Source organism: Cetorhinus maximus, chromosome 13 (genome assembly GCF_964194155.1).
Source record: "Cetorhinus maximus chromosome 13, sCetMax3.hap1.1, whole genome shotgun sequence".
Classification (NCBI taxonomy): domain Eukaryota; kingdom Metazoa; phylum Chordata; class Chondrichthyes; order Lamniformes; family Cetorhinidae; genus Cetorhinus; species Cetorhinus maximus.
In genome coordinates, this window is record NC_135891.1 from 25,808,819 (window position 1) to 25,826,814 (window position 17,996).

Consider the following 17,996-nt stretch of genomic DNA (forward strand, 5'->3'; position numbering starts at 1 on the left):
CTTGTTTTATGATTGTGCCTACCTTGGTTGATCTCACTACTACATAAAGAATGAGTTGAAGCAAGGCAAACTGTTTCCTTCAAAAGATACGCACACACTGTTGCCTCAAACACAACACTGCAGGATTTTAACAAACACATTTAACTTTTCACAGGAATAGAATAAGAGGCCAGTGCAATAAACCACAAATAAATCAAAGAAATCAATGTCAAGAAACAGAGGTTTTCGCATTGGTTTAAAATATAACACCAAATACTTACCGATCACAAACTGTTACAGGGTTTAAAATCATAATGAGAAGCCAGTTATCAATTAATCAATATTGTCATTGGTGTCAGCAAATTACTAACATGTATATTGTTACAAAAAAGACACAAAAATAATTTCTACAGGAATGAGGAAATTAAAACGATATTTCAAATGAGATTTAAAAAAAGCATATTATCACAGAATCACTGAATTGTTACAGTGCAGGAGGTGGTGATTCGGCACATCATGCCTGCACCAGCTCTCCGAATGAGTAATTCACTTAGTACCATTCTCCTGCCTTCTCCCCATAATCCTACACATTCTTCCTTTTCAGATAACAGTGTAATTCTCTTTTCAATGCTTCAATTGAACTCGCCTCCACCACATTCCTGACCTTGACCACTCACTGGTTGAAAAGCTTTTTCTCATATTGCTTTTGGTTCTTTTGTCAATTACTTTAAACCTGTGCCCTCTCGTTCTTGATCCTTTCACGGGTGGGAATTGTCTTTCCCTATCTACTTTGTCTAGACCCCTCATGATTTTGAATACCTCTATCGAATCTCCTCTCAACCTTCTTATCTTCAAGGAAAACAGACCCAACTTCTCCAATCTATCTTCATAACTTAAGTTCCTCATCCCTGGAACCATTCTCATGAATCTTTTCTGCATTCTCTACAATGCCTTAACATCCTTCTTAAAGTGCAGCACGTGGAACTGGATGCAGTACTCCAGTTGAGGCCAGACTAGTATCGTATACAAGTTCACCATAATCTTCTTGCTCTTGTACTCTATGCTCCTATTATTAAAGCCCAGGATACTACATGCTTTATTAACCACTCTTTCAACCTGTCCTGCCACCTTCAATGACTTATGCACATATACACCCAGGTCCTTCTGCTCCTGTACCCCCTTGAGAGCTGTACCCTTTATTTTATATTATCTCTCCATGTTCTTCTTACCAAAATGAATCACTTCACATTTCTCTGCATGAACTTCATCTACCACTTGTCCACCGATTCCACCAACTTGTCTATGTCCTTTTCAAGTTCTACACTAACCTCCTCACAGTTCACAATGCTTCCAAGTTTCATATCATCTGCAAATTTGGAAATTATGCCCTGTACACCAAGGTCGAGATCATCAATATATATCAGAAAGAGCAAAGGTCCCAACACTGACCCCTGGGGAACTCCACCACAAACCTTCCTCCAGCCCAAAAAACAATCCATTAACCACTACTCTGTTTCAGGTCACTCAGCCAAATTCATATCCATGTTGCTAATGTCCCTCTTATTCCATGAGTTATAACTTTGTTCACAAGTCTCTTTGTGTGGCACTATATCAAACACCTTTTGGAAGTCCATGTATACCACATCGATAGCATTGCCCTCATCAATTCTCTTTGTTACCTCTTCAAAATTCTCCAGCAAGTTAATAAAACACGACTTTCCCTTAAGAAATCCATGCTGGCTTTTCTTAATTAACCCACATTTGTCCATATGACTATTAATTTTGTCCCAAATTATTGTTTCTAGAAGTTTCACCACCACCGAAGATGAACTGTCTGACCTGTAGTTGCTGCGCTCATCTTTATGACCTTTTTTGAACAAGGGTGTATTGTTTGCAATTCTCCAGTCATCTGGCACCACCCCTGAGCCTTAGGAATACTGGAGAATTTTGGCCAGTGCCTCCGCAATTTCCACTCCCACTTCCCTCAGTATCTTTGGATGCATCCCATTCGGTCCTGATGCCTTATTAACTTTAAGTACAGATAGCCTAACCAATACCTCCTCCTTATCAATTTTAAACCCCTCAAGTGTCCGAATTACCACCTCTTTCACCATGGCCTGGATAGCACCTTCTTCCAGGGCACTCCTAGACCTCTTCGCCCCTCTCCCTAAAGGTAACTGCTGTAGGCCTCACTCCTCAGGCTTTATTTATTCGCTCCCCAATCTGTGTTTCTCCCACAGGTCCACTCCTCTCCCTGACGGTAAGTGCTGTAAGCTTCGCTCTTCGGGCTTTATGTATCTGCTCCCCAGTCTGCGTTTCTCCCACAGGTCTGCTCCTCTCCACCTCTCTCCCCAGAGGCAAGTACTGTTAATTCCTGTTTCCTTTATTTCTCACATTATAAAACAGTTCATAAGTTGGTTTTCTTTTCTAGAATCCCAGGACGGAGTTATCAAACGCTTACTTATATTGATGTTAGGTCCCAAAATCTGTATTCAGTACATAAATGCACTGGTGAAATATGAGAGTTGTTACCCTGTTAACAGCCAGAAGTACAAACACAAGTCTACATGATTTTAATAAACAATACCTGGCCAACACTAACTACCTTTAAACTGGATGCAACATAAACTGTTCTCCTGAAGTCAGTATATATTGAACAAGGGCTAACTCAGACTACAACTACACAGACTGCAACACCAACCAAAAAGCACAAGAATAATTCTGTATTCACAGTGCCAGAGTAAAAACCAAAGCAACAGCAGAGCTTCAACAGCGCTGGCATTATTAAAAAAAAGGAACATAAAGTTTATCAAATCACTTTTTTTTTTACATTGGCTGAATTGCTTTTCATTCATTTGAATATTTTTGCCGTGTGCGTATAATGTTTAAATTAAAAATGGTGTCCTTTAGTAATTTAAGCACAGATATACCAGCTGCAAGAATCTATAGTTATAAGGAAACTCGACATAATGGAGCAAAGAGGCTTTTTAAACTAATAAGGCAAGTGAAATAAAACTGTTATCTCTAGTTGAGTAAATGACAAGGATCGATTTAAAATTGTTGCTAAGAGTGAAGAGGAGTTTGAGAAATGTTTTTATACGGTTGCTGGAACATGCAGAGTTGCTGACACCTTGCATCTCAAGGAACTAATATTGGATGGAGAGAAAAATATAGGTTATGAGGACAGAGTAGGACAATTGCTCGAGCAAAGAGCCACCACAGACAAAATGGATCAAATGGCCTCCTTCTGTACTGTAAGCTTCTATGGTTCTACAGCAAAATTAAGATGACCATTGTAGTATAAAGGGTAAATGTTAAATACATAAATTGAACAAAATTCTAACATCAAGATCACAAAATGTATTCATTTCAATATTTCAATTTGGTGCAAACTTGCCACTTACCAGTAAAGTGCAATTTTATCCCCCAGTTTTTTCTCATTAACATTTCTGTCCAAGAGATTGTAGCATATGTTGGTGGTGGCACCTTCCATCCATTTGATGTAAATTTTTCCTTTTGTGAGATCGAAGTTATAATCCAAGAAATTGCCAGTTTTGGGAGTTTTCCAGTAGTAGTCTTTTGCAATTTCCCCCCAGAACACTGCACACAAAAAATTAAAACAACATTTCTTAAATATATGCAACACAATGTATTCTGACTGGTGTTCTTGCTAAAATGAGAAATAGAATTAGGGGTGAACGTCTGTGTTAATACTGTAATTAGCTTCTTATCAAAGATAAGAGTTCCACTTTTTGACTTCGGTTGGTGTAACTCCTCTTAAATGTGTAAATATTTATTCTTCCACGATACGGTTTCTTTGCAGCTTGATTCCACGTTATTAACTATTCTCTGCTTCGGCTAGAAGGTTGCACACACTGGGGCTCTCCCGGTGTCACTGACACACAACAGAAACAAAAATAACAAATTCTTAGTCAAGTCACTCAGATGGGGCCCCTCACAGACAAGAGCGGAAAAGAAAGTGCTCGAAGGCCCTGTTGCTTCAACAGGCCTCCAGGAAATGAGAAACTCAACACTCTTCAAACATGTCTAAACGTAATGCAGACAAGAAATGTTACAGGGTTGCAGAAAGGATAAATAAGATGCAGCGCACGTTACCTTCTGGGTTCTGTATGGACTCTGAGTAAAGATCCTTGTACTTTTGGAAATTGGGGACATGAGCTCCATTGACAACTTCAGGAGCAGCATGATAGACATCTTTTTCAACAGGTGTTTTGTCAGGAATCATGGTGACTGTCACACACACACACAGAGAGAGAGAGAGAGAGAGACGGTCACGACTCAGCTGAAGCAATCACCGCTGGAGATGAGGGAGAGAAGCTGCACCACCACGACCCCAGCAATGAGAGCCAGACAGTGACAGCGAGAGCCGAACCCCAAGCTTCCGAAACCACCACACACACACACCCCCCCCCTCCCATTGGCTGCAACTCTGCCAATCGCAGCCCGCTCTTCCTTGCTTCCGCCCCCCCCCACCTCCTCCTTACCAATGGCGCGACGCGAATTCAAGCGCTGAGCCAATCAGAGCTCAGCGCGTCGCACGCGCTGCGATAGGCTGCTACAAAGTCCTCAAAGTGACAACCCCAGATCAATCGGGAAGTCCAGCAAAGCAGTCCTCAGCCGGAAGAGGGTCCTCAGCAGCAACACAGACCTCAGTGGCAAGAGGGTCCTCAGCAGCAACACAGACCTCAGTAGCAAGAGGGTCCTCAGCAGCAACACAGACCTCAGTAGCAAGAGGGTCCTCAGCAGCAACACAGAGCTCAGTAGCAAGAGAGTCCTCAGCAGCAACACAGACCTCAGTAGCAAGAGGGTCCTCAGCAGCAACACAGACCTCAGTAGCAAGAGGGTCCTCAGCAGCAACACAGACCTCAGTAGCAAGAGAGTCCTCAGCAGCAACACAGACCTCAGTAGCAAGAGGGTCCTCAGCAGGGAGGGGGGGGTGGATTTCAGGGAACACTAATTTCAATAGAAACCAAGTTATTATCGAGGGATATACTGTGGCTGCTAGAAATTGGAAATTAAATAAACAGTTCAGACAGCATCTGTGGAGAGAGACAGATACAGAGTTATCATTTCAGGTCCATGACCTTTCACCATAAGTTTCTCAAGCACCTGTAGAGACAATGAAAGGTCACTGACCTGAAATATTGAGCAGAATTTTCACCCTTGTGAGGATAAGCACGAAGCAGGCAGGTACGTTATACGCAGTCAGCCAGCATGCCAGTTTGCCAGCACCCTCCCATCCACAAGCCATTTTCCTGGAGGCGTGTTAGGGGATGGAAGGGCAACCTGTCGACAAACGATGGGTAGCCAATTATCAGAGGCTAACTGGAATATTCCATGGCTTTGGCAAAGATCAGCTACCTGGAGGCGGCATCCTGTCTGCAAACAGGGTGGGGGCGGTGTTCCAGGCAGGCTTTGAGGCCCTCCTCACCTAATTGGCCACAGGCAGCCCTGTGGAGTGGTTCAGTGGTCCAGCAGCTGTGGCCATTTTTAAATTTAAAAGTTGCTGAGAAGGCGCTTCATGATGGGGCCATTCTCACTCCTTCTTACCTGAAATGGCAGGCTGCAGTGCCCTCCGAGTTGGAGGGTCTGCTATTGATCCTCCAGCTTTGAGTGCCTAGCATCCCTAATTGGAAAGCAAGCACCCTCTGGCCATTAAGTTACCAATTCAGGGAAAATCACTGCTGAGTGACTGTCCCCCACATAGTGGTTCCTCGGGACCCTCCATTTAATCCTGACATTGAAGTCCTGACCCAAAACCCTGCCTGTTAACTCTGTTTCTCTCTCTGTTTGTTACTTGACCTGCAAGTAATTCCAGCATTTATTGTTTTATATCAGTGAAAGTGAGGGCAGTTCAATGAAAGAACTGGAGTAGGAGCAAGTAGTGGCAGAGGAAAAGAATGGAGATGGTCCCATGGGTGGTATCAGTGATTCCCTGTACTTTGTGAAATGCGGCACTGTAATGAAATTGAACAGTGAGGGCAGGAAGTACTTTTTTACCCAAACTCTCCCAAAAAGCTGTTGCGATTAAGTCAAGTGAAAATTTCAGAACAGGGATTGCTAAATTTTTCTAAGGCAAATGCTGTTAGCTGTTACAAAATCAAGATGAGTAGATGGAGTTAAGATATGAAGATCAGCCATGATTTAATTGAATGACAGAACAAGTTTAACTGGTTGAATGATCTACCCCTGAGGGTTTGAATGATCTACTCCTGTTCCTTTGTTCCTAGAAGGAATAAAGCTGGTGCCTGAAAGCAAGATTTAAGAAAAGTTTTGAGGAGGCATTTGAAGAAAGGCTGAAGGTGCCACAACTAAAAGTAGAGTGAAGAGAAGTAGAATTGCAGAGGCAACACTTGGGAAAACAGAAGGTGTGCTCAGGAACATCAGACTGAATGACATTGCAGAGGCATGGAAGGTTGAATTCATGGAGAGATTGTAGAAAAGCAAAATACCACAGAACCCTGAAATCTGAAATAGAAACAGATTTCTGGAAACGCTCAGCAGGTCAGGCAGCATCTGTGGAGAGAGAAACATTGCAAGCAGATTGCATTTTACCATTTGGCAGGAAAGGAGGTGGACGGGCTGGTAAAATAGCGGGTAGCTGCATTGGGATTGCTCCCCATTGTAGTCCTGCTGCCAGGGAAGTTTCCCTGCAGCGAGCTTGTGAGGCAGATCGGTTGGCCGCTCCACTGGGGTTGGCAGAAAATTTGCATAATTAAAAGCCTTATTAAGGACCATTTTATAGGGCAAATGACTTCATGGAGGTATCCTCCCTGCAACACCCCAGGGGCTCCATGGCTGAAAGGAGGCACACAGGTATCATAAGCAGCCTCAATGACAATAAGTAAATCGACCAGACAGATATAAAGGTGTGGATAAGAATTTTGAAACTGATGCATAGACACACCATCAGTCATCTGTTTCCTGCATTGCAGCCAGTGTATTAGCTGACACAGTTGTACTACCTCGGCCTTTTGGCTAAGATCAAGTGTTGCAGGGGCGACACCATGGTCCTGCCATGGCAAGGTCGGGTTGGAAGGGCGATAACCAATCGCAATCCGAACTCATACCGTGGGTTACCTATCACCGTCCGAGTCACGGTGAACCACAGCGACGAAGGAGGATCACCTATGGATCGGGGCTTCTTCACCAGGAGGATCCTGTTGAAGGCGTGCGGCTTCCAAGCTACGGAGATCTTCACCCTGCACGACTCCCGCAAAGGTGGTTATTTCGACGTGACGTTCAAGCAAGTGGCAGACTGCGTCCGGCTCCTGAGGGTGTTCGAGGAGAAGAGAGACCTGCTGGAGATGAAGATCCTGACGGCGGAGCCGCACTTTTCTCTGCCGTTGCAACGGGAACGTGAGGTGATGGTGCATGTGTACAACCCCTTCGTCCCTGTCGCCGACGTGGTCACCTTCCTCACCAGGTACTTCGATAAGGTGGGGAGCGGCACCGAGATTCGAGACGACTTGGGGATCTGGACAGGCAAACGCCTGTTTAAGGTCACGCTAAAGACCGATGGTAAGGGAGCCATTTTCCACCCTCCTTCCAGTTTCGCTATCGGGGGAAACCGTGGCTACCTGGTCTACGCTGGGCAACCCAAGCATTGTCGCTCATGCGGCAAGGCTGGTCATGTGGCGGCCAACTGCAGCGCCTCCCTCTGCAAGATCTGCAAACAGGAAGGGCACCAGACAAAAGACTGCAAACAGGCCAAGTGCTGCAACCTGTGTGGCGAGGCAAGTCACCTCTACAGGACCTGCCCCAAACGCTGCCGTACTTACGCACAGGCAGCCAAAGCCGACCACGGGGAAGCAGAAGAAATGTTCCGTGTCACTCCAACCACCAAGGCCCCCAGGGAGCTCAACGGGACAAAGGAGGACACAGAGAGAGACAAGGTGGAGAAAGAGATTGAGGCAACAGAGAGCCAATCAACAGCACTACCCCCTGAACCTTCCAGTCCTCAGGACAGCGAATCAATGGAGGAGGAGGCAGCAGTGGAAAAGCAGCAGGGGGAGTGGCGGACGGTGAAGAACAAGAAAAGTAAGAGGGAGCGAAGAAGAAGCAAAGGCGTTTCCCAGAGAAGCGGCAAGAGGCGTCTCCCATCCGACACGGATGACAAGGGCAGCAGCTCTTCGGATGAGGAAGTGCCAGAGCGGCACCGACAGAAGAGGCGGCAAAGCTCCAGGGCGTTGGAGGACGAGACACCCGAGCTCCAGAAAATTGGAGACAACAAGGAGACCAACGCACCCCAACTTTGCCTGCAACCTGAGGAGGCCAGTGCACCACAGCCCCTGGAATCTGGGAGCAGTGAGGCAATCATCGCACCCCAGCTCCAGGAAGCCGGGAACAGCAACCCCCCAGAGGGGGTGAGTTTTGGAGAAGCTTCTCCAGCAAAGGTCATCTCAAAATCCGCTCACTACGTGAACCTCCAGATGCCACCGGAGCAGAACACGGCCAAGGAGATCTACCTCAGCCCATCCAAAGTGAAGGAATTTGAGCTCACTACGGGTATGAAGGAGCAGACTAAAGGTCTGGGACTCTCAGAGACAGTGGGTTTGGTAGGAGAATAAATGCTTTAAAATGGGTTTAAAGATTGTATCCATAAATGTGCGTAGCATTAAATCTACTACGCGATGTGTTGCGACCTTGGACTACCTAGCCAAGGTCAAAGCTGACCTGTTGTTTCTGCAGGAGTGTGCGATACCGCACCTCAGCTCCTACAGGCAATGGTCACGATGGTGGTCCCACGGGCCATCGATCTGGTCGGGCGGAAACGACTCTCGTTCCTCCGGCCTGGGTATTCTGCTGCGGGGAGGCAACTTCACCGTCTCCGAGGTCAAGGAGGTGGTGGGCGGGCGACTCCTGGTAGCAGACGTAATGTACAAGAACGCTCCACTCCGGTTAATTAACGTGTACGGCCCGGCACAAGGGGCTGAGCGGCTGGAGGTTTTTCAGCAGCTCCCACTGCTGCTGGCGACCTCCAGGCCGGTCATTCTGGGCGGGGACTTCAACTGCATCATCGATGCGGCTGGACGATCCGGCAGGGCCGGAAGCAGATTGGACGCTACGTCCAGATCCCTGATGGAAACAGTTAAGGATGCCAAGCTGCACGACGTCTTCAGCAACCCTGCAGACGGAGCGCAGCATAGATACACCTGGTCGCGGCCAGACGGGTCCATTCGTTCCAGGATAGACTTCCTGTTTGTGTCCCGTGCATTCACAGTCAGATCCACCGAGGTCAAGCCGGTGTTCTTCTCTGACCACTGCCTCCTACTGGCGGACTGCCACTTGGAGGAAGACCTGAGGGTGGGCAGGGGGGCATGGAAGCTAAATGTGCAACTGCTGACCCCAGAGAACATTGAGGAGCTCAAGAGGGATTACAAAGGTTGGAGAACCGTGAAACCCCTCTTTGAGTCCCTGACACACTGGTGGGAAGTGATCAAGGGAAGCATCAAGAGGTTTTTCATCCTCAAAGGCACCCAGAAAGCTAGAAAGGAACAGAGGGAAATGTCCCGACTCCAGGAAAAGATGCAGAATCTGCTCCGGCTGCAGTCGATGGGGGTCGATGTCAAGGAGGAGCTCCAAGAGGTGAAGGGCCAGCAAGCCTCGCACTTTGCCTCGGAGGCCTCCAAGATCATCTTCCGTTCCAGAGTCCGCTCCGTGGAGCAGGATGAGACGTGCTCACGTTTCTTCTTCCAAAAGGTACACAGAGAGCGCTCTGTGATCAGCAGCCTGAAGGAAGAAGACGGCTCAGTAAAGTCATCACGGTCCGACATTCTGAGGATCAGCAAATCCTTTTATGCCGGACTGTATGACGTGAAGCCCACGGACAGCACGGCCTCCCAGTCCTTCCTGTCCTCTATCACGGAGGTCCTAGACCACAGTACGCGGGAGAGCCTAGACAAACCGCTAACTCCTGACGAACTGACTAAGGCCCTCGAGTCCTTCGAGAAGAGTAAAACCCCCGGAAGCGACGGCCTGCCGGCGGAGTTGTATTCGGCTCTGTGGGACTTGATCGGCCCAGACCTGCTAGAAGTGTACGAGAGTATGCTCCTGGCCGGCAGCATGTCAGAATCCATGAGGAAAGGCATCATCACCCTCATCTACAAGCACAAGGGGGAAAGGGAGGAAATTAGAAATTGGCGACCCATTTCACTGTTGAATATGGACTATAAGATTCTGTCCAAGGTCATCGCCAACCGGGTCAAATCCGCTCTGGAATTGGTGATTCACCCTGACCAGACCTGCTCTGTGCCAGGCAGGAAGATCTCTGACAGCCTGGCGCTGCTCAGGGATACGATTGCCTATGTACAGGACAGGGGTGTGGATACCTGCCTCATCAGCTTGGATCAGGAGAAGGCCTTTGACAGAATATCGCACACCTACATGGGGGATGTGCTCTCCAAAATGGGCTTTGGGGAGGGAATTCGAAATTGGATCCAACTGCTCTACACTAACATCAGTAGCGCAGTCTCAATCAATGGGTGGGAAACAGATAGCTTTCCGATTAAATCTGGAGTCAGGCAGGGCTGTCCTCTCTCGCCTGTCCTTTTTGTATGCTGCATAGAACCCTTTGCCGAGTCAATCAGGAAGGATCCGGGCATAAGAGGAGTGACGATCCCAGGCAGTGGAGGCACTCAGGTAAAAGCCTCCCTGTACATGGACGACGTCGCCGTCTTCTGCTCGGATCCGCTGTCGGTGCGCAGACTGATGCACGTCTGCGACCAGTTCGAACTGGCCTCGGGAGCCAAGGTAAATCGTGGGAAGAGCGAGGCCATGTTCCTTGGGAACTGGGCTGACCGATCCTTTGTCCCCTTCACTGTCAGGGCTGACGGCCTGAAGGTGCTGGGGATATGGTTCGGAGGGACCGGGGCATGCGTTAGAAACTGGAAGGAGCGAGTGGCTATGGTGAAAAGGAAACTGGGCATGTGGGAGCGACGCTCCCTCTCCATTGCGGGTAAGAACCTGGTCATCAGGTGTGAGGTACTCTCGCTGTTGCTGTACGTGGCGCAGGTCTGGCCCATTCCACACTCCTGCGCGATGGCGATCACTCGAGCCATCTTCCGCTTTATCTGGAGGTCGAAAATGGATCGTGTCTGCAGGGACGCGATGTACAAGCCTCTAGATAAAGGGGGAAAAAACGTGCCCAACATCGCCCTCATACTGATGGCCACCTTTGTGTGCGGCTGCATCAAGCGGTGCGTAGACCCTCAGTACGCAAACACCAAGTGTCACTACGTGCTGAGGTTCTACCTGTCCCCGGTGTTGCGAAGGATGGGTCTGGCCACGCTGCCGCGGAACGCTCCAAGTAGTTGGACCGTGCCGTACCACCTGTCCCTGGTGGAAAAATTTATGCAGAAAAACACCTTTGACCACAAGTCCATCAGGCAGTGGTCAGCACGTAACGTCCTAGAGGCCCTGAGGGATAAGGAGAGGGTGGACCCTGTGGGATGGTTCCCCGAGCAGACTGTCAAAGTCATTTGGCAGAATGCCTCATCGCCAGAACTTTCCAACAAGCACCAAGACGTAGCTTGGCTGGTGGTGAGAAAGGCCCTCCCCGTCAGATCCTTCCTACACGCCAGGAGTCTCACCCCCTTGCACGATGCCCTCGAGGTGGCTGTGGTGGGGAAGAGACCGTTGTTCACCTCCTTGTGGATTGTGCCTTTGCAAAGAAAGTCTGGAGAGAGATGCAGTGGTTGCTGTCGAGGTTCATCCCGAGCAGTTCTGTGACACAGGACTCTGTGCTCTACGGGCTGTTCCCAGGGACACACACCGAGACAAACATCAACTGCAGCTGGAGGATCATCAACTCGGTGAAAGACGCGCTTTGGTCTGCCCGAAACTTGTTGGTCTTCCAGCACAAAGATTTGTCCCCGACCGATTGTTGCGGACTGGCACAATCCAAAGTCCAGGACTACGTGCTGAGGGACGCACTAAAGCTTGGGGCAGCTGCCGCAAAGGCGCAATGGGGAAGGGTCGCTGTCTAAGACCTTTCTACCACAGCGCACCGAGAGACTGGGAACTGTTTAGAGCCCCTCGGGCTGTACAGATCAAAATGAAAGGCTGTAAAGGACTGTAATATTGTTTGTACTGATGCACCTGGTGATACATTTTGTAAAAGTTTAACCTGGATTGTACCCTTGTAATGTTGTTTTTGAAATGGTTTTGAATGTGATTGAAGATTTTTATGAATAAAGTATATTTTTACAAAAAAAAAGACACAGTTGTACTACCTCGATGAATCAGAGGGTGGATGCAGATTTGAGGTTACTATCAGATCAGCCATGATCTTATTAAGTGGTACAGCAGGCTCGCGGGGCAGAATGGCCTACTCCTGCTCCTTGCTCGTATGCACTAGCACTATTGATGGTGGCAGCAGTTACACAAGACCCAGGTTCAAATCCCACCATGGCATATGATGGAATTTGAATTCAATAAAAATCTGGAACTAAGTCTAATGATGACCATGGAATCATTGTCGATTGTTGTAAAAACCGACCTGGTTCACTAATATGCTTTAGGGAGGGAAATCTGCCATCCTTACCTGGTCTGGCCTACACGTGACTCCAGACCCACAGCAATGTGGTTGACTCGTAAATGCTCTTAAATGGCCTAGCAAGCCACTAAGTTGTAACAAACCACTACAAAGTCACAAAAAATGAATGAAACTGGACGGACTGCTCAGCAGCAACTTAGGCATTAGAAACGACAACGGCAATCTCAGCCCTTTGACCCTGCAAAGTCTTCCTTACTAATATCTGGGGGCTAGAGTTGTCTCTCAGACTAGTCAAGCAACAGCCTGACATGGTCATCCTCACAGAATCATACCTTACAAATAATGTCCCAGACACCACCAGTGTCCCACCAGCAGGACAGGCCCAGCAGAGGTGGCAGCACAGTGGTATGCAGTTGGGAGGGAGTTGCCCTGGGAGTCCTCAACATCGACTCTGGACCCCATAAAGTCTCATGGTATCAGATCAAACATGGGCAAGGAAATCTCCTGCTGATTACCATGTAACGCCTTCCCTCATTTGATGAATCAGCGCTCCTCCATGTTGAACACCACTTGGAAGAAGAACTGAGGGTGGCAAGGGCACAGAATGTACTCAGTGGGGGCCTTCAATGTTCATCACCAAGAGTGGCTCAGTAGCACCACTCCTGACCGAACTGGCCGAGTCCCAAATGACATAGCTGCTAGACTGGGTCTGCGGCAGGTGGTGAGAGAACCAACAAGAGGGAAAAATATACTTGACCTCATTCTTACCAACCTGCCTGCTGCAGGTGCATCTGTCCATGACAGTATCGGAAGGAATGACTGCCGCACAGTCATTGTGGAGACAAAGTCCCGCCTTCACACTGAAGATACCCTCCGTCATATTGTGTGGCACTACCACCGTGCTAAATCTAGCAACTCAAGACTGGGCATCCATGAGGCAGTGTGGGCCATCAGCAGCAGCAGAAATATACTCAAACACAATCCGTAATCTCATGGCCCGGCATATCCCCCACTCTACCATTACCACCAAACCAGGGGTTAACCTGGTTCAATGAAGAGTGCAGGAGGGCATACCAGGAGCAGCAACAGGCATACCTAAAAATGAGGTCTCAACCTGGTGAAGCAATAACACAGGACAACTTGCACGCCACAGAGCATAAGCAGCAAGCGATAGACAGGGCTGAACGATCCCACAACCAACGGATCAGATCTAAGCTCTACAGTCCTTCCACATCCAGTCGTGAATGGTGGACAATTAACCAACTCACTGGAGGAGAAGGCTCCACAAATATCCCCATCCTCAATGATGGAGGAACCCAGCACATCAGTGCAAAAGATAAGGCTGAAGCATTTGCTATATTTTTCAGCCAGAAGTGCTGAGTGGATGATCCTTCTCGGCCTCCTCCAGAGGTCCCCATAGATGCCAGTCTTCAGCCAATTCAATTCACTCTATATGACATCAAGAAACGGCTGAAGGCACTGGATACTGCAAAGGCTATGGGCCCTGACAGTATTCCAGCAATAGTACTGAAGACTCGTGCTCCAGAACTTGCTGCGCCCCTAGCCAAGCTGTTCCAGTACAGCTACAACACTAGCATCTACCCGGCTATGTGGAAACTTGCCCAGGTATGTCCTGTACACAAAAAGCAGGACAAATCCAACACAGCCAATTACCGCCTCATCAGTCTACACTCCATCGTCAGTAAAGTAATGGAAGGGGTTATCAACAGTGCTATCAAGCGGCACTTCCTTCACAATAACCTGCTCACTGACGCCCAGTTTGGGTTCCACCAGGGCCACTCAGCTCCTGACCTCATTACAGCCTTGGTTCAAACATGGACAAAAGAGGCTGAACTCCCGAGGGGAGGTGAGAGTGATTGCCCTTGACATCAAGGCCACATTTGACAGAGTGTGGCTGTTATGACCAATGGGGTTATTTAAAATTCCCAAAGGGAAACTTTAAACAACTGTCATAATCAATAATTTCAAGTGTTATGTTTGAGATGCGACTCTAAACTCAGGAATCAGACCACTAGTTCTCAAGGTTTTAAATTAAACTAAATTAAACATTTTATTAATTTACACAGGTTAAAATATATACACATGGCTACAAATTACTACTATCATAACTTTTAACAAATTCCCAAACTAATTTCCATTAAGGCAACAACAACCCATAGAATTAACCAAAACACCAGGCAAAGCGTTTTCACCTTACAAATTCAAAATGAGGTTCTTTCCATTGTGGAGCCAGTTGGAGGCTTGCAGCTGCCTTTTGATCTTACATTGCCTCTGCCTGCACACCCGAAAACTGCTGAAGTTATACCTACCAGCCCCATTGAATGTTAATTCTCATTGTATCAACAACCTTTTTGAACGTCACCTTTTAACAATGAAACCCCTTTCATAATACCAATTGTATTAGTAATATAAACATATTGCTTGGTAGCTATTAGAAAAACATCAAGTTTTCACTTCACTTCTTGACTGCTCTGTTCAAAAAAAATGCAAATGCACTCTAACTGTTTACATCTCAAACTAGCACATATCAAAGCACCCAGACCAGCTGGCTTTAATCCAATTAGACATACCTGCAGACCAAGCCTCTATTTTAAAAGAAAAATATTTTCCAAAATATTACATACATTAATAGCTTCATGACAGTGGCATCAAGGAGCCCTAGCAAAACTGGAGTCAATAGGCAACTCATCACCACCTTCTCAAGGGCAACTAGGGTTGGGCAATAAATGCTGGCCCAGCCAGCGAAGCCCACGTCCCATGAATGAATAAAACATAAGGGGGAAAATCTCCACTAGTTAGAGTCATACCTAGCACAAAGGAAGATGGTTTTGGTTGTTGGAGGTCCATCACCTGTCTGGAGCAAAAGTAAAACAGGAAAGGTGGCCAAACCATGGCTTACAAGGGAAATTAGAGATAGTATTTGATGCAAGGAAGAGGCATACAAATTGGCCAGAAAAAACAACAGACCTGAGGATTGGGAGCAGTTTAGAATTTAGCAAAGGAGGACCAAGGGATTGATTAAGACGGAGAAAATAGAGTACGAGAGTAAGCTTGCAGGGAACATAAAAACTGGCTGTAAAAGTTTCTATAGCTATGTGAAGAGAAAAAGATTGGTGAAGACAAATGTAGGTCCCTTACAGTCAGAAACAGGGGAATTTATGGTCGAAACGTTAACTGATTTCTTCTCCGCCGATGCTGCCAGACCTGCTGAGTTTTTCCAGGTAATTCTGTTTTTGTTATGAATTTATAATGGGGAACGAAGAAATGGCTGACCAACTAAATACATACTTTGGTTCTGTCTTCACAAAGGAGGACACAAATAACATATCAGAAATGTTGGGGAACACAGGGTTTAGTGAGAGGGAGGAACTGAAAGAAATCAGTATTAGTAGGGAAATGGTGCTAGGATTGAATGCCGATAAATCCCCAGGGCCTGATAATCTACATCCCAGAGTACTTAAGGAAGCGGCCCTAGAAATAGTGGATGCATTGGTGGTCATCTTCCGAGATTCTATAGACTCTGGAACATTTCCTACAGATTGGAGGGTAGCTAATGTAACCCCACTATTTAAAAAGGGAGGCAGAGAGAAAACGGAATTATAGACCAGTCAGCCTGATGTCGGTAGTGGGGAAAATTCTAGAGTCCATTATAAAAGATTTAATAGCTGAGTATGTGGAAAACAGTGGCAGAATCGGACAGAGTCAGCATGGATTTATGAAAGGGAAATCATGCTTAACAAATCTACTGGAATTTTTCGGAGATGTAACTAGTAGAGTTGATGAAGGGGAGCCAGTGGATGTGGTTTATTTGGACTTTCAAAAGACTTTCGACAAAGTCCCACATAAGAGATTGGCGTGTAAAATGAAAGCCCATGGGATTGGGGGTAGCGTACTGAGATGGATAGAAAACTGGTTGGCAGACAGGAAACAAAGAGTAGGAATAAACGGGTCTTTTTCCGAATGGCAGGCAGTGACTAGTGGGGTACTGCAGGGATCGGTGCTGGGACCCCAGTTATTCACAATATATATTAATGATTTAGATGAGGGAATTAAATGTAATATCTCCAAATTTGCAGATGACACAAAGGGCTGGGTGGGAGGGTGAGCTGTGAGGAGATTGCAGAGATGCTTCAGTGTGATTTGGACAAGCTGAGTGAGTGGGCAAATGCATGGCAGATGCAGTATAATGTGGATAAATGTGAGGTTATCCATTTTGGTAGCAAAAACAGGAAGGCAGATTACCACAAATATCTGAATGGCTATAAATTGAAAGAGGGGAATGTGCAACGAGACCTGGGTGTCCTCGTACACCAGTCACTGAAGGTAAGCATGCAGATGCAGCAGGCGGTAAAGAAGGCAAATGGTATATTGGCCTTCATAGCCAGAGGATTCGAGTACAGGAACAGGGATGTCTTGCTACAATTGTACAGGGCCTTGGTGAGACCACACTTGGAATATTGTGTGAAGTTTTCATCTCCTTATCTGAGGAAGGATGTACTTGCTATACAGGGAGTGCAGTGAAGGTTTACCCGATTGATTCCTGGAATGGCAGGACTGACATATGAGGAGAGATTGAGTCAATTAGGATTATATTCGCTGGAGTTCAGAAGAATGAGGGGGGATCTCATAGAAACCAATAAAATTCTAACAGGACTAGACAGGGTAGATGTAGGAAGGATGTTCCCGATGGTGGGGGAGTCCAGAACCAGGGGTCACAGTCTGAGGATATGGGGTAGACCATTTAGGACTGAGATGAGGAGAAATTTCTTCACCCAGAGAGTGGTGAGCCTGTGGAATTCGTTACCACAGAAAGTAGTTGAGATCAAAACATTATATGTTTTCAAGAAGGAGTTAGATATAGCTCTTGGGGCAAAAGGGATCAAAGGGTATGGGGAGAAAGCGGGAGCAGGCTATTGAGTTGGATGATCGGCCAAGATCATAATGAATGGCGGAGCAGGCTCGAAGGGCCGAATGGCCTACTCCTGCTCTTAGTTTCTATGTTTCTATCTCAGCTCCAGGACATCACTGCAGGGGTTCCTCAGGGCAGTGGCCTTGGCCAAACCATAGAGTCATAGAGGTCTACAGTCTTCGGCCCTTCGAGTCTGCGCCGGTCAAACAAGTACCTAACTATTCTAATCCCATTTGCCAGCACTAGGCCCATAGCCTTGTATGCCATGGCATCACAAGGGCACATCCAAATACTTCTTAAATCTTATGAGGGTTTCTGCCTCTACCACCCTTTCAGGCAGAGTGTTCCAGAATCCCACCACCCTCTGGGTGAAAAAAAAATATTCCTCACATCTCTAAACCTCCTGCCCCTTAACTTAAATCTATGCCCCCTGGTTATTGATCTCTCCACCAAGGGCAAAAGTTCCTTCCTGTCTACCCTATCCATGCTCATAATTTTATGCACCTTAATCATGTTCCCCCCCCCAATCTCCTCTGCTCCAGAGAAAATAACCCCAGTCTATCCAATCTC

At 47.0% G+C, this 17,996-nt stretch overlaps 1 protein-coding gene across 3 annotated transcripts in view; it reads right to left on the reverse strand.

The window, feature by feature from the left end:
- Nucleotides 1-4,384, reverse strand: part of acss2 (acyl-CoA synthetase short chain family member 2) — an 86,354-nt gene extending 81,970 nt beyond the window's left edge. For all 3 annotated transcript variants that reach the window (XM_078555128.1, XM_078555129.1, XM_078555127.1), the window contains exons 1-2: nucleotides 4,096-4,384; nucleotides 3,384-3,579 (exon numbers count right to left, since the gene is read on the reverse strand). In XM_078555128.1, coding sequence (XP_078411254.1) covers nucleotides 3,384-3,579; nucleotides 4,096-4,225 — 326 coding nt within the window. In that variant the 5' untranslated portion in view covers nucleotides 4,226-4,384. The remainder of the gene's footprint in view (nucleotides 1-3,383; nucleotides 3,580-4,095) is intronic.
- Nucleotides 4,385-17,996: the final 13,612 nt, after the last annotated feature.